At 41.6% G+C, this 15473-nt stretch overlaps 2 protein-coding genes across 3 annotated transcripts in view; both read left to right on the top strand.

Annotated features, from left to right (window-relative positions):
• The first annotated feature begins 427 nt into the window (after positions 1-427).
• Positions 428-3149, top strand: LOC144459479 (uncharacterized). The gene is made up of 4 exons (XM_078163709.1): positions 428-677; positions 838-926; positions 2348-2477; positions 2604-3149. Exons 2-4 carry the CDS (start codon positions 839-841, stop codon positions 2884-2886), a joined length of 501 nt encoding a protein of 166 aa, XP_078019835.1. The 5' UTR covers positions 428-677; position 838; the 3' UTR covers positions 2887-3149.
• Positions 3150-5230: 2081 nt separating this feature from the next.
• The window catches only part of rnf213b (ring finger protein 213b), a 49902-nt gene continuing 39659 nt past the window's right edge, over positions 5231-15473 (top strand). The window contains exons 1-12 of one of the 2 annotated variants that reach the window (XM_078163702.1): positions 5231-5316; positions 7411-7914; positions 8006-8700; positions 8778-8933; positions 10271-10440; positions 10528-10823; positions 10900-11147; positions 11266-11472; positions 13353-13566; positions 13659-13714; positions 13790-13955; positions 14041-14190. In XM_078163702.1, the coding sequence (XP_078019828.1) occupies positions 7879-7914; positions 8006-8700; positions 8778-8933; positions 10271-10440; positions 10528-10823; positions 10900-11147; positions 11266-11472; positions 13353-13566; positions 13659-13714; positions 13790-13955; positions 14041-14190 (2394 nt within the window). In that variant the 5' untranslated portion in view covers positions 5231-5316; positions 7411-7878. The remainder of the gene's footprint in view (positions 5317-7410; positions 7915-8005; positions 8701-8777; positions 8934-10270; positions 10441-10527; positions 10824-10899; positions 11148-11265; positions 11473-13352; positions 13567-13658; positions 13715-13789; positions 13956-14040; positions 14191-15473) is intronic. The other variant, XM_033611447.2, reaches the window with a different exon arrangement.

Genomic DNA, 15473 nt, shown 5'->3' with positions numbered 1-15473 from the left:
TGTCTGTATCACCATCTCCTGTCTCCAAAAAGTTTGTACGCCTCTTTTAGGCCTCGATTAGTGTGTACGCTATGTTCATAGTGAGACCCCAGGACACTGTCAGATTTATGCACGTGTTTTTAATTCACCTCACTGGAAAGTTTTCAGCTATATTACAGTGTTTTACAAGCTTTCAGAGCAGGTAGAGTCAGTCCAGACTGAATGATCCTCATCATCATCATCATCATCATCATCATCATCAGACACTGGCTGGCCTCCTCAGATGGACGACAGATGAAGAACAGGAATGTGTAAGTTGGACGTGACCGTAAAACATCAAAGGTCTCCGCCAAAGCTCCCACAGATCAGATTACAGCTCCTACACCTTCTATACGTTTGTGGTCATTTGTGTTCGACCTCGTTAAATCGTCGTTTACAAAGTGTCGACAAAATATGATTAAAAGTTTAATCTTGTTTCTGTGATGCTGAAACTGTGAATAAAGGACTTGAAACAGAAAACAGAGACGGAGAGTCTGAGCAGGTTTGAGACTGACTTTGAAGTGACGTCCTGATATATGAAGCTCAGTGTGTGATGGGAGTGGAGACCCTTCCTCCTCCTCCTCCTCCTCCCCTGCAGACACAAAGCCTCCAGCTGCCTCCTCACTGGGTTATTATTGGACTCAGGACTGGAGCTGCAGGTATGTTGAAACATTTTACTTTCTGCAAATGAAGTTTTAGCTCTTGGAAATTACCTGCAAATTCAGAATGTAGTTCAGTAAAGACTCACAGACGTGTGTGTGTGTGTGTGTGTGTGTGTGTGTGTGTGTGTGTGTGTGTGTGTGTGTGTGTGTGTTTCAGGATGAAGACGACTGGATTTCTCTTCATCTTCTCAGTGACTGTGTGTGCAGCTCAGAAACAGAGAGCAGACTGGGACATCAGGAATGAAGGTGAGCAGGAAGTTAAACACGTCTGAGGTGTTTCTGTGTTTTACTCTAAACTGACAGTTTGGAGAGTTCCTTCTTTTCCTCCTCTTCATCTCAACGGGAAACATTTCATCAGTCTGAATAAGTGATCTGCAGGTGAAACTCTGTCTTGTCTTAAAACTGGATGAAAGTGCTTTAAATGTCTTATTTTAAATGTATTTATTTAATTATTACTGTTATAACAGTATTTTAATAATTGTTTGAGTGTGAGGCGGTGCTGTGCGCACAGTGAAACACTGCTCAGTAACAGTTTGTGTGTGTGTGTGTGTGTGAGTAGGTCACGGGGCTCTGACACACATTTAAAACACCTTAAGTAAAATAATTAAATTTAAAGTGATTTTATTTTATGGTTTTAAGTTGAACGTTTATGATGACTGAGTTTTATTTACATCAGGCTGTGCTGTATTTTATGCAGCAGTTATGAAATAGATTTATTTCTTTGATGTAGACGTGTAAAACATTTCAGATCATTCGTTTAATTCACATATCTTTAGTTCTGAGAGACAGAAACTGAAACGACTCGTGTCACAGATTTAGATTTTACCTTTAATATAAAGTTAAGCTGTTATTGGAACTAATGTCTTTCTTTCTTTTTTCTTTCTTTCTTTCTTTCTTTCTTTCGTTCTTTCGTTCTTCTTTTTCTTTCGTTCTTTGTTTTTTTGTCTTTCTTTCTTTCTTTCTGTCTTTCTTTCCTTCTTTCTTTCTTTCTTTCTTTCTTTTTTCTGTCTTTCCTTCTTTCTTTCGTTCTTTGTTTGTTTCTTTCTTTTTTCTTTCTTTCTTTCTTTCATTCTTTGTTTGTTTGTTTGTTTCTTTCTTTCTGTCTTTGTGTCTTTCTTTCTTTTTTCTTTCTTTCTTTTTTCTTTTGTGTTTTTTTGATTGTTGTTTCTTTCTTTCTGTCTTTCTTTTAGTTCTGTCTTTCTTTTTTCTTTCTTTCTTTCTCTCTTTATTTTTTCTTTCTTTCATTCTTTTTTCTGTCTTTCTCTCTTTTCTTTCTTTCTTTATTTTGTTCTTTCTTTCTTTTGATCGTTCGTTCGTCCTTTTTTCCTCCTTTTTGTTTATTTCTTTTTCTTCTTCTTTTTTCCTTCTTTTGTTTTTTGATTGTTTCTTTCTTTCTTTCTTTCTTCTGTTCATCCTTCTGTCTGACCTCCATTTGTCCATGTCTCTGTAGCCCTAGTACTTACTTCACCTTTAAAGGGACAGTTCACCTCAAATCAATAACACATATTTCTCGTCTCAGCTGTAGAGCTGTTAATCAGTCTGATAGTTCAGGTGTGAGCTGCAGAGCTGTCTGCCTGCTCTCCACTATAAAGGAACTAGATGTCACTCAGCTTGTGGAGCTCAGAGGACGAGTGCATCATTTTCTTTCTGTGTTTCACGTCCTGCAGCAGAGAGAGTGAACACCAGAGGATGTACCAACCTCACGCTGGTCTTAGACAACTGGAAATACGCCATCATGACGCAGGTCAAAGATCTGCTGCTGCACGACCACAACACTGTGCTGCCCGACTACGGACGGTGAGGTCACTCCTGTTCTCACGTTTAATCCTTTGACTCTGCTCTGGTTTAATATGTTCCTCTCACATCATCACTGTAGGTGTGAGTATCTGTGTGAGTCATGAGCGTTAATGTTCCGTCCCTCAGGATCCAGCCGCTGTCCGACGCTCTGGGAGATCTCTACAACGAGTTCAACACCCTGAAGGAGCGTCTCTCTGACCTGACGGCCAAGTTCGAAGGAGTGGAGGCCTTCGTGGACGAGGTGCGATCAGGAAGGCGCCCCACAGCGCCCCTAGGTAAACCCCGCCCCTTGGGAGTGCTGCCAGGAGACAAGGAGGCCCCAAAGACCAAGAGAGGAAGTCGACCTCAGGGGAGGAGGACCAGGGTGCTGGTTCGGAGGGTTATTAAACCTGCAGGTTCACAGGACTGAAGATGATGACGCTTAGTGTGGAATAATGTCATGTTTCATAGAGGATACTGCTTTTATTTTGTTCTCCAAATGAGTTCAGTTCATGAATATTTTTTATCTTTGAAAGACGGGGTTTTGTCAAAAAGTGTCTAAATGACACTTTGACTTTGAGCTCCAGTGTGCAGGGTTTAGGGGGATGTGTTGGTAGAGATGGAATATATTATAATAAGTCTGTTTCCTTTAGTGTATCATCACCTGAAAATAAAAATCATTGTGTTTTCTTACCTTAGAGTGAGCTGTTTTTATCTACGTAAGGAGCAGGTCCTCGTCTACAGAGATCGCCATGTTGCAGCATCATGTTTCTACAGTAGCCCAGAGCGGACAAACCAAACATTGGCTCTAGACAGTGTTTTGTGTCGGCCACCGTAATAAGCAGGTGGTCTGTTTTGGGGAGGAAGAGACCTCTGTGGATAATTCAGCTCCTGAACAATGAACACTGAAGGAATTCTGACCAGGAGATGTTTCAGCTGGTCACAATCTGAAATCCTCACCACTAAATCCCCCAAAATCTTCCTCACCTGGCAGAAGAGACACCATGATTGAGATAATATAATATCAGGACAAGTCAATATGATTCTACATGACATCTTTATTTAGAATATTAATGATTATTAATAGTTCCTGCAAAATATTGGCTTTAGAGTCAGAATCCTGTACGGAAAATGAATGAATGAATAAACCAACTTTTAAATAAGAAGGGTGTAAACATATCTGACACCACAGTTTAATTTAACCTCCCTGCATATAAAGATTATTCATGTTTTTCCTCGTGTAATAACTGTGTGATGATGAAATAACTCATCAGTATTTATATGCAGTTATTCTTTTAACCACCAGGTGGCTCCACAGCATCAGATAGATTTATATCCTGGCCTCATGCTCAGCAGTGTGTGTTGTGTGTAGCTGAGACACCTGTGCAGGTATGAAGTTTGAACTTTGGGATGAAATTGAAGCTATTTGACTTTTAATACAGAAGAATCTGTTATGTATTTTGACATGTTGATATATTCTGAAACTGAATAAATTCATCCAGTTATAAAACAACAACATGAGCTCCTGAATCTAGATTAGCTGACTTGGACAAACACGACAGTCAATGAGAGAACTGACGGCCTCACATGCAGCACTGAATAATCTGCTGATTCACACTCACAGCTCCCTTACATTTACCAGACAGTGTTAGTTGCCTTTATTCTTTTTATTGTACTTACTTTTATTTATTTATTTATTTATTTTTTTTTAGCATTTTTATTTTGTATTTCTCATTATCGTCTGTCTTCTCTCATCTAAATTTTATCCTCATTTTGTTTTACTTTGGTTCGACTTCACTGTTTTGCTTTGTTTGTCAAAGCACTTTGCAAACTCTGGTTTTAAAGGTGCAAAAATAATAATATAAGTAACAATAATAATAATAATAATAATAGTAATAACAATTATTATTATTATTATTATTATTATTATTTATTGTTATTGTTAGTATTATTATATTAATAATAATAATAATAATTATTATTATTATTGTTATTATTAATTATAATTTTCCTGTTGTGGTTGGAACAGTTTAATATAATATTGGTAGATAGTTTAATCTCTAATAATGCATGCTTTATAGGATGCATGTGTGTTCAATCTAATGACAGGAAACAGCTCATAAATAACTGTAACTGTTCCCTATAATTGATATTAAAGAAAAAAAATAAAGTAACTACAGATAAAACTAGTTAAATAAAAAGTTTAATATACTGGACTACAGGTATGAATTAGTAGTAAATGTAACTCCTCAGGTAAATATCCAAGTACGCTCCATCACATTTGTCCTGTAGCTCATACAGTAGCTGCTAAATGTGACTTTCCACCGCTGGGATCATAAATGTATAAAACACACAGTAACTTAATGTTAAACACTCCAGTAAAATCATAAAGAAATCTGAACAGGTCAAAAGTTTCCAATCTGCTGACACAGTGAAATGAAAGTGAAAACTTCCGGTGTGCACTTGAACGCAGCATTAAGTTTCTTGTTTGATGAGATTCTGAAAGAAACGAAACTGAACGGCTTCTTTCCATTTAGGGACAGTCCACAAATATGTCACTGACTCAATAACGAAAAACCTTTAAAACAGTTTATTATGTGACTGATTTTAACCAGAACTGTTTTAAAGATCATCAACAGGTCGAGTCATATTTTATTTATTAGCACGGTTAGTTTAGACTGAGATAACGTTGAAAGAAAACCGCCAGCGTCAGAGAGGTGGATGAATTTGTTGACGCTCCCTTGAAGTTACATACGGGAGGTTACAGCTGATATAAAAACATTTCCTCAGTAGTTCAGCAGCTGATGTGACTGACACACACACATCTGCACAAACACTGTCCGGACCTTTAACTCAACAGGTGAGAAAACATGACGTTAAACTGTGAATGTGTTTCATCTGGAATGTTCTGATTGACTTTTACAGTGTAACTGCAGTTAATTCAGATTATTACAGATTATTACAGCTGTAACTGACAGGTGATGCTTCAGAGAGAGAACTTGGATTTAAATGTTTGTCCATATGATTAAATAACATGTTTTTGTGTTTCTGAACGAAAAGTCAAACTATCTGAAATTAGTCAGTGATGTTAATATTATATATATTTATTGATAATGACATTAAGTGGTAGTTGCGGCCTTAGTGGTGTTTCTGACGGTGTTGTGTTACAGATTAGGTGACGTCATTTGTTTGTCACAGTGGTGTAATATTTCTAAGTAATTAATAATCGTTCAAAATGTGAAGATGAGGAGATGCACTTTGAAACCAGCTGTGACATTTTCTCTTTTTGACACTTCCTCTCACTGTAATCTGATTTGATTTTGATATTAAAGGGATAGTGCAGCCAAAAATGAAAATTCAGCCATTATCTACTCACCCATATGCCGAGGGAGGCTCAGGTGAAGTTTTAGAGTCCTCACATCACTTGCAGAGATCCAAGGGGAGAGGAGGTAGCAACACAACTCCACCTAATGGAGGCTGACGGCGCCCCAGATTCAAACGTCCAAAAACACATCATTGAAACCACAAAATATTAGGGATGTGCAACGCAAGCAAAAACACTATTCGAAAATCGTGGCAAGTATTTGCAAGCCCTGTGTGCGCACACCAGTGACTGCTCGGCATGTATTTTTCACATCGCGGGGATTTTTCACAGACATTTTTACAGGAAACTACAACGCGGAAGTGCGCTCGACTGTGAAAGCCTGAATGACTGCGGACATTTCTCACGGAGTAGTAGTCTCTGCATGTTTCTCCTGTTTGTAGAAGAGCATCTCACACCGCTGTAGTAATCCTAGACTGCCCTCGTGCGGTTAGGAGCTGAATTGCATGTCAAATAAAGGGGGGGGGGGGGGGAATAAGACGGCGAATAGTAATAGTCGCATTAAAAAGTCGATTTTTCAAAAATAAAACAACTATTCGAAAATCGTGACCCATCCCTACAAAATATCTCCATACTGCTCGTCCGTAGTAATCCAAGTGTCCTGAAGCCCCGACATAAAAAGTTGTCACGTGTGTGCGCTTGAGCGAGACCGTGAGACACAGGCACTGCGTTCATGTGTGTTCACGTGCTTTCGCTGGTCTTGTGCAAGCGTACACACGTGAGCTCGGTGCACAGAGAGGCAGTCAGAGCTACAGGCTACAATGAGGCTAAAAACAGAGTTCAAATGAGGTTTTTCCAAACAACTTTTTATGTCGGGGCTTCAGGACACTTGGATCACTACGGACGAGCAGTATGGAGATATTTTGTGGTTTCAATGATGTGTTTTTGGACGTTTGAATCTGGGGCGCCGTCAGCCTCCATTAGGTGGAGTTGTGTTGCTACCTCCTCTCCCCTTGGATCTCTGCAAGTGATGTGAGGACTCTAAAACTTCACCTGAGCCTCCCTCGGCATATGGGTGAGTAGATAATGGCTGCATTTACATTTTTGCGTGCACTGTCCCTTTAAAGCTGTGGGCAGAAATCTGAAAAAAAAAAATAAATAAATAAATAACAAATATGAAAAAAATACAATACAAAAAAGAAGATATTTTGATGAGGACAGGATGTGCATCTTTATTCTGTAACACTGGGTGGTAAACAGACCAGGGACAGTTGTTTATTAGTTGTAAATAAATTTGTTGAAATAATATATGAGTTAAAAGAGGAGATGTAACATGAGGGACATGTAAGTTGTACTTCTGCGTACTCCTTTTCAGACACTCTTATCTTTGTCATTTGTTTTTATTAAGATTTTTTTAAAGTCATCCATTTATTCAAAACTCTGAATATACACCCTCCTCCTGCAGCTCTCCCTCTCAGTCCTAAGCCCCTCCCACCAGATGACCACATGCACATGTTTCATGCAGTGACTCAGTGTTTCCCATATATCGATTTATTTAATCTGATTTCATCGTAGAGTTACGAGCAGCCCTTTTGCTTAGTCTCTCGTTGACTCACCCTCTCTGTTCATCAGACCACAAATGAGGCAATAACTAGCTGCTAGCCAGCCCAACGTCCCTCCGCCTCGCTGCCCGCCGCTGTGGACTGCTTCCCTGAGAGGAGAGTGAGCAACAGCTCCAGAGATGGACCTTTGGTCAGCCGCTACAGCAGCTTGAATCCAGCCAGCACAAACCCCAAAGTTTGGGTTACTTCAGCTGCTAACTGGGTGTCTGTCTGGTGCAGCTGCTAGATTTTCTAGTCTAGTTTTCTCTCAGACCACTTGAATCACAATATGCTTTTGCCCAATGATGCCAAAATAAAACCGTCTTCCACAGCGTTAAGTGTCCCAGTCAAATCTGCAGATATTGAGGTCTGTCTCCCGGAGCTGCTGCCTGCAGAGAGACACCTGGATAGAGCGTTGAGGTTGTAACTTTATGTGCTTTTTATGTTAAGAGACAGATAACGGGGAACAAGGACTGCCCTGAGGAAAGAGTCCCTGCAGATGGAGGCAATCAAAAGACGCCGGAAAAAACAAAAGGTAGAGACGAGTCATAAGAGCAGATTTCAGACCGCATTACAACCATCATGCAATAATTTAAAACCACACTTGCGATTAATGTGTCTTCCAGGAGCATGGACCAGCCAGTCCCAGCAGGATGGCCCAAGACGGAGAGAGGAGGAAGAGGAGAAATCGAAGAAGACGGAACACATCAAATGTTAAAGGAGACACAGATGTGAAAAGTGAAAGCACAGAAACAGCTGAGATGGAGGCTCAGACCACGAGCAGCCAGACTCAGGAGAGTGTGCCAACAGAGACACAACATGTGGAGGAAGACAACCTGCAAACTGTGGACAACAGTGGAGAGGAACGCCACGAAGATGCTAAGATGGTAGAAGCTCAGACTCAAACAAGGAAACAGAAAGGCACAAATAGATCCACACAAACTCCAGTTGTTCGTCAGAGCACCCAGGAAACACAGACAGACTTCGATGTGCCAAAACAAGACGACGCGCCTAAAAAGACTGAGACAAACAATGCTGAACAGGACAAACCTACACCTGAAACCAAAACGCAAGACGCTGCTCAGACTCAGAATGAAAATCCAGACAGTGACAGAGCGTCATCAGAGTCAGCCAAGAAACAAAAACCTGAGAAAGAGTCAAAGGAGGAGAATCCCTCTGCAGGAGACTCGCAAGGTGAAGAAGGTGCCAACCTGAAGTCTTACGCCAAAGCTGTGTCGGGAGAGGGCAGCAGTCAGAAACAGCCCAACGTGGAAGCCTCCAAAGCCGCAGATAAAACCACAAAAACACCCCAAAGCACACGGTGAGACTGATATTAACAGATACATCAAACACTGTGGTGGAAGCTGTGATTGTAAACGTGTGTTTCTCTCTCTGCAGTGATCGAAGCCCAGTGAGAGCTCCGCCGTCTGTTCCCATGTTCACCGTTCACATCTACGCTGTGCTGGACAAGAAGTTCAGATTCAACCCACAGCACGACATGCTCATCATGTGTTACGGTGAACAGTTTGTGCCTCTAGAGATGACGCATTTTGTGTGAGTACGGATTGTACAAGCTGTAATACACAGAGTGGTATTTTTGGCTCTGCACTCCAGCACTTCAGATTTGAAGCGACGCAGCGACTGTGAGGTTGAAATTCGGACTCAGCTTCAATTTGAGGGTGTTTAGATTCACATCAGATGAACGGTGTCAGACCTGTCTCGCAGTTTTAGGTGACTTAAAGGAATCATTCATCCCCTGAAATAATCATTCATACATGTCTGCACTGATGAATAGAAATCATAGTGGTCCACGTTTAACGGCAGCAAAACTATATCAAAACAACTTTCCAAGGACCGGAGGGCTCGTAGCAGCGACCCCGGTACCTGGTATTCCTGCAGTACCCCCCACAAGACTCCCCTTGGAACACCGTGGTAAGCCGTCTCCCAGTCCACAAAACTTCAGCAGCCCCGCATGGTAAAGAGCTGGTCCTTGTTTAACCAAAGTGAGAGCTGTGTCCACATACTTGGCACAAACAGGTTCTCAGTGGGTGTTGGCCTCCGTCAGGGTTGTCCCTTGTCTCTGATTCTGTTTGTGAAAGTCATGGACAGGATCTCAAGACACAGGTGGAGGAAGGAAGGGGTCCGGTTTGGGGACCTCCGAATTGTGTCTCTTCTTTTTGCAGATGATGTGGTTCTGTTGGCTCCATCACACCGTGACCTCCAGCATGCACAGGTTTACAGCCAAGCATGAGGCAGCAGAGTCAGCACTTTCAAATCTGAGGGCATGGTTCTCCACTGGAAAACAGTGGTTTGCCCCTTCAGGGTTTGGAGTGAGTTACTGCTCCAGGCAAATGAGTTAAAGTATCTCGGGGTCTTGTTCACGAGTGAGGGTAGAGTGGAGCTTGAGATGGATTGGTGGTTCAGTGCGGCATCTGCAGGGGTACAGACGCTGTGCGGGACTGTCGTGGTGAAGAGGGAGCTGAGCCAGAAGGCAAAGCTTTTGATTTACTGGTCCATCTACGTCCCAACCCTCACCTATGGTCATGAGTTCTGGGTAGTGACTGAAAGAATGAGATCGCGGATACAAGCAGCTGAAATGGGTTTCCTCTGTAGGGTGTCTGGGCTCAGACAGCTTCTCTTCTTGCTTGTTTCAGAGGCTTTTTGTCTTTATTCAGCAAGTGGAAGATGTTTTGAGGTCTTGTGTCAGACTTGGTTTGACCCTACAAACTCTTGCTCTGTGCTCTGGCCGTATGTGGAGGATCATTGTCCTGACTATAGACACCTTACAACTATGCAGGAGTACAGAGCCAAACCATTGAAGATCCTGATACTTTTTGTTGTCGCGTCAGTAAAGCTGTCATTATAACAGATGTTCACTATTTTATGTGCAGAGGACTAAAACAGGAAGGCTATCTGATAGAAGCAAGTCTTTCTGTCGAAGAACGGGAGCTGAGGAGAGGCGAATGGTGGGTTTATTGGTATGGAGTAAAGCAACGAGTCAAAGAGCTTTCAGGAAGTGTCACGAGACACATTCAAATTCCACATGACCCAAAGATTAAAGGTGAGAAAGACAGAATTTAGCTTCAGCATGTCAACACACCACTGTGAGTCTGTGTCTGTAACATGAACCCTCCTGTGTTTCTTGTAGAGTTGCACCTCTATGAAGGCTTCATTGCTCGTCTGGAGTCTGGTTCCACCATGCAAAATTGGTTTCAAAGTGGCCTTAACATGCTCGGCTGGCAGAGGTCAAAAGCTGTTGAGGTATCAGACGCCTGGCAGGCCGCAGCGAGGACTCTGCTCAACAGCATCTTCCAGAAGTGGTCCCCGTCGGACAAACAGAGCACCATGAGCTTGTGTGACAGCCTGGAGCATTTTACGATGAGTCTCGGTTCTGCACACATGAGGATGACATTCCCGGACAATTCTCAACCTCCCATGGTCAAGGTTGGTGCAACAGGAAGAGTAAGATTTAAAGCATCCATTGTATTCCACCAGTAACTAAATGTCTTTTTATTTACAGACATCAGAGCTGATTTCCGAGACTTTGGTTCAGATCTTAAAAGGCGAGCAGAAGGAGAAACTCCCAGGCAGCTGGAGGAGCTCCAGTTCTTTCATTCAGGGCATGTCTGTGTTCATAGTTACCAGGAAGTGTCAAATCGATCTTGGAGTGAGAGGCTGGGTGAAGCTGTGTCTCCTGGTGTCCTCAAAGGCGGTGATGGACAAAACAAACCTGGACTGGTTTCTCAGTTCTTTCCAAAATGCGCAATTGTGAGTTCAACAAAAGATCTAGATCTATCTTCCAAAACAATTTTTACAGGCACTCCTCACACTTGATCTGAGCTCTTGATGTCTGACACATTCTCACTCTTCTCCGTCTTCTCTTCAGCATTGTGTTGGGTCTGATGAACATCTGCGCGCAGCAGTCAGTGCCGGAGCTCGTCCTGCTTGTTCCTCTGCTCTTCAGGCTCAGACAGCCGGGAGCAGACGCAATGAAACTGGGTCCAGCTGTGGAGGAGGAGAACTGGTCGGGACTCGAAAATGTCAAGTTCAGCAGGTTCAGGGAGAGCATACAGCTCCACCCTGACCAAAGAAAGTGAGTTTGTCTCAAAGCTTTCTTCTTTTCCTGAAATAACGGATCATATTTTGTTTAAAGGAACACTTCACCCCCAAAATAATCATTTGTATTTCAATGACTCACCCAGGCTTAGGTTGAATTTGTCAAGAAAACGTAGCCTTTCTCACATGCCCCCACGGTGAACGGAGAATCCAAAAACCAAAAGAAGTCTTGATGAATTGAAGTCATAGGGGTCTGGGTTAAACAAAAAACAAATCTATATCGACACATCTATTTACAAACTCTCACTGAAGATTACAATCCAAGTCTCACTTAGGCAGTCTCAGTTTTTCCCAGACAGACGTCCCTTTCTGATCAAAGACTGTATTAAATAATGGACACCGCCCCCGTGATGTCATCCATCGGTTTTTAGACTTCTGTTCTGGAGCCTTGTGTTTGACATTTTGGCCGTCGCCATCTTGGATTTTTAGAGCCAGAAGTGACCATTTTTAAATGAGAGGGTGGAGGTAACGCTAATGCTAGCTGCAAGCTTGATTAGCACGGTGCATTTTCAGCTATGGTTAAATGTGATAATATTAATTTTTGCTAGTAAAAAAGGCTTAAAATCTTAAAAACAAAACTTTCGTCCCGGAAGTGCTGAACATCCGACTCTTTAGAGGTTTTGTTAGTTCAACCAAATGTTGAACAAGACTTTTTTGGGCAACTGACACAACTTTCATGAACTGAAAACACGCTGAAATAGCAACAGCTACAGCTAGGCCTATGCTCTTTAAATCTGGGGTTTCATGATGGTTATGTTACTAGGCCTGTCACAATAACAAATTTTGCTGGGCGATTAATTGCGTCAGAAATTATTGCGTAATATTGTGCTTTTAAGACCATTTTTATATTGTTGTAATTTTGCTGTTTTTAAACCATTTTTTAAACTTATCTAATGATAATAAAGGCATAATGATCCAAGTTCACCCTTTTAAAGAGAAATAAACATTTATCTAACAAGAATATTTAGGAATGCAAAAAAGAAAATTTAAATATCCAAAATAACATGTAAAAATATCAAAATAAATAAATAAATACAAAAAAATAGACCGCCAGTCTCTTTGACAAGAGCTTTCCCTCCGTTCACTACGCTAATGAACCAACTCACCTTACTGCCAGACGATGCACGGCAGTGAACGCTCTTGTTGTCCGGCCTCTTTGGTGGAAAGAAAACAGGAAAACAAACACGCATGAATATGGCAATTAATTGCGGCCCGGAAAAGTTACCGTCTCCCTTTGAATTTACAGTGCAATTAACCGAGTTATCGCGTATCGCGACAGGCCTGTGTTACCTTACCGACTTTGTCGCATTGGAAATTCAGCCCCTGTACAGTTGTTATGAATGTTGAAATTAGCTACAAAGACCAAAACTGTTTTTTGTACCAGGCTGTGAACGTGTTTATTTCTACTGTAGAGTTGGACATTTAAACATGGAGGTCTGTGGGGACTGTCTCTGTTTTGGAGCCACCCTCAAGTGGCCACTAGAGGAACTGCAGTTTTTGGCACTTCCACATTTTTAAGCTCCGAGTTTGCCGCTTGTTTCTGACAAGGCTGTTTCCATCAGTGGAGTCTGGCTTTGAAGAGAGCATAGATCACTTTCACTTTAGGTTCAGTTCTCTGTCGTAAAGGTTTTCTGTTTGGGAAGTTCTGAGCATACGACTGGATAAAACGCATTCCTCTATGACTTCAATTCATCAAGAATTTTCTCTGTTTTTGGATTCTTTGTTCACCATGGAGGCATGCGAGTAAAACAAAGTTGTCTTCACAAATTCAACGTAACATGTGTTGAGTAATTGATATAGAAATTATCCTTTTGTGGGTGAGATATTCCTTTAAGTAACACTTTTTTTCCCCCACAGGAGAATGCTGAGTCTGATCCAGACACGCTTGTCTCTGGCTAAAGAGAAGCCTCTGCTCCTGATGAGCTGGTTATCTCTGGTTGCATTCGAGGATCTTCCCGAATTTTCAGACCTGGCGGGAATACCTGCAGAACACCTGATCCAGAGTCTGCTGTACCGGCTGCGAAAATGTGGCGAGATAAGGGATAACAACAGAGCACAGGACACTGTAAAGGTGGGAAAATCTACAGATGACAATGTTTAATATGTAAAATAATTTTGTTTTGTCTTTAAAGTGAACTTCGTGATATTTGTTTCTATGCGCAGCACACTGAGAAATCCTTGACTCATATACTGCAGAAGGTAGACAAAGAGAAGGACAGGTGAGGACATCTGAAATATTCCCATTGATGCACTGTGATGTTGTGCTCCCTTTAACTTCTGCTTCCTCTCTGCAGAATGATGGACTCTGGAAACATCAAGCCAGCCTTCATGAGCAGCATCAGTGTGATGAAGAGCACATGTGGGATCACGCGTCTCGTCCCGTGGTACCCGGCTGCAGTCCTGTCCTACCAGCTGGTGTTGAAACTGGCAGAGATTTTGGATTCCAAACTGAAGACAGAGGTACTAATCTCTGTTTATGATGCGCTCTGTCTGCTGCTTTATGAAGCAGATACTTTAATTCACTGCTTTCATTTTGTGCCTTCAGTCCTCAGATGATGAGTTTGAGACCTTAAGGCAGAAGCTCTTGGATGATCTACGCGCTGTGCAGCAGCAGATCAGTGAGTGGAGAGATGAACTTCTGCAAAAATCCCTCATGACGATGTCCAAATTTCTCACCTACCCAAAGGAAATTGAGGTACGCAGAATATTTGTCTGTTTTTTGTTTGACTTTGCATTAAACCTGAACAGATAGACCAGGGCACATGAGCATTCAGAGATGTAAAGAGATGCAATAAAAGTAATAAAAGTTATTAATAAGACGAATAGAAAAACAATGAAAGCAGCAACAAAAAGGAACATTTGGAGAAACGTATGAATAAATATTAATGTACAGAGGCTTTATTGATTCATTAGGACTGGTGCAGGAGAATTTGTTAAAATAAGGAAAGTCTGCCGTGCCTTGTGATATTTTCTTAACCTCTCTAACTTTGCTAGGACACTGACGTCCTCGCCCCCCCCTCCTCTGTTAAATGGTATCTCCCAGGCGCACTACGTCATCAAACCATGTGATGTTTGGTATTGCCAGATTCAGGAAGCTCTCGACTTTTCAGAAATAACATGGTTTTTCTTTTATTTCTTATGTATTTCGCACCAGAGCAGCCTAAACACACAAAGTCCAAAATCGCGATGAGTGGTAACAAGTCATGTAATGCTGTTTTTTGACGGGAAAAGTTAAAGGATTACTCACGATCTTATGTGGAGCTGTTAGTGGGGACTTAGCTGGTTTATAAAAGGTAAGAGTCTCACTCCTACCACTATTTTTGGTTGAGATATACCGTCTAGAAAGTGGGATCATAACTTTCACGTTTCATGTGGCTTTATCTGGTGATATTTTATGGTGTTTCTGTGTCATAAACAACATCAGCTATCATAATCACACCTGATTTCAATAAGGTACAATGTTTGAAGCTGGCTGAGTGTTGTTTGATCACTGATAGTACTGTTTTGAAGCCGAGTGACCGACTTGTCATTTGGAGCTCCGTCTGGATCTTTTCATGGTAAAAACACTGTAGAATGGTCATACTTTGAGCAGTCTTCCTCACATTTGAAACAAGTGTTCATTGATAGTGTGCCTACAGCCCCACAGTGTCATTTACCTGCTCAGATGAAGCCACAGACAGTTATTCATCCTGAAAAACATTTTTTAATTTATTTTAGGCAAAATCTTCAATTTGTTACTGACTTCAGAGGCCCATTACTCTGTCTCTGTATCACCTAGAGTGTTTCTGACACTTTCACAAGCAACTTCAGGGAGTTTTCTTTCTGGCAAGACCTCATGCATGCATGTAGTCAGAGTGGTGCAGACGCTACAGTCATTTTAATTTGGGTATGTCATTTTAGGCGTTTTTGCCACAAAAAACCCCTAAAATGACTGTGGAGTGCATCAATAGAGCCTTGGCTGCAGTAGCTCAGCTCTTT

This window comes from Epinephelus lanceolatus, chromosome 21, assembly GCF_041903045.1.
Source record: "Epinephelus lanceolatus isolate andai-2023 chromosome 21, ASM4190304v1, whole genome shotgun sequence".
In the NCBI taxonomy this organism is placed as follows: domain Eukaryota; kingdom Metazoa; phylum Chordata; class Actinopteri; order Perciformes; family Serranidae; genus Epinephelus; species Epinephelus lanceolatus.
Note: the sequence above shows the minus strand (reverse complement) of the source record. Positions and strands in the feature narration are given on the sequence as shown.

Coding starts and splice junctions, on each gene's coding strand:
- LOC144459479 (XM_078163709.1), top strand. CDS start 839: ATGAAGACGACTGGATTTCTCTTCATCTTCTCAGTGACTGTGTGTGCA. Junction 927..2,347: donor CTGGGACATCAGGAATGAAG/GTGAGCAGGAAG, acceptor CACGTCCTGCAG/CAGAGAGAGTGAACACCAGA. Junction 2,478..2,603: donor GTGCTGCCCGACTACGGACG/GTGAGGTCACTC, acceptor TCCGTCCCTCAG/GATCCAGCCGCTGTCCGACG.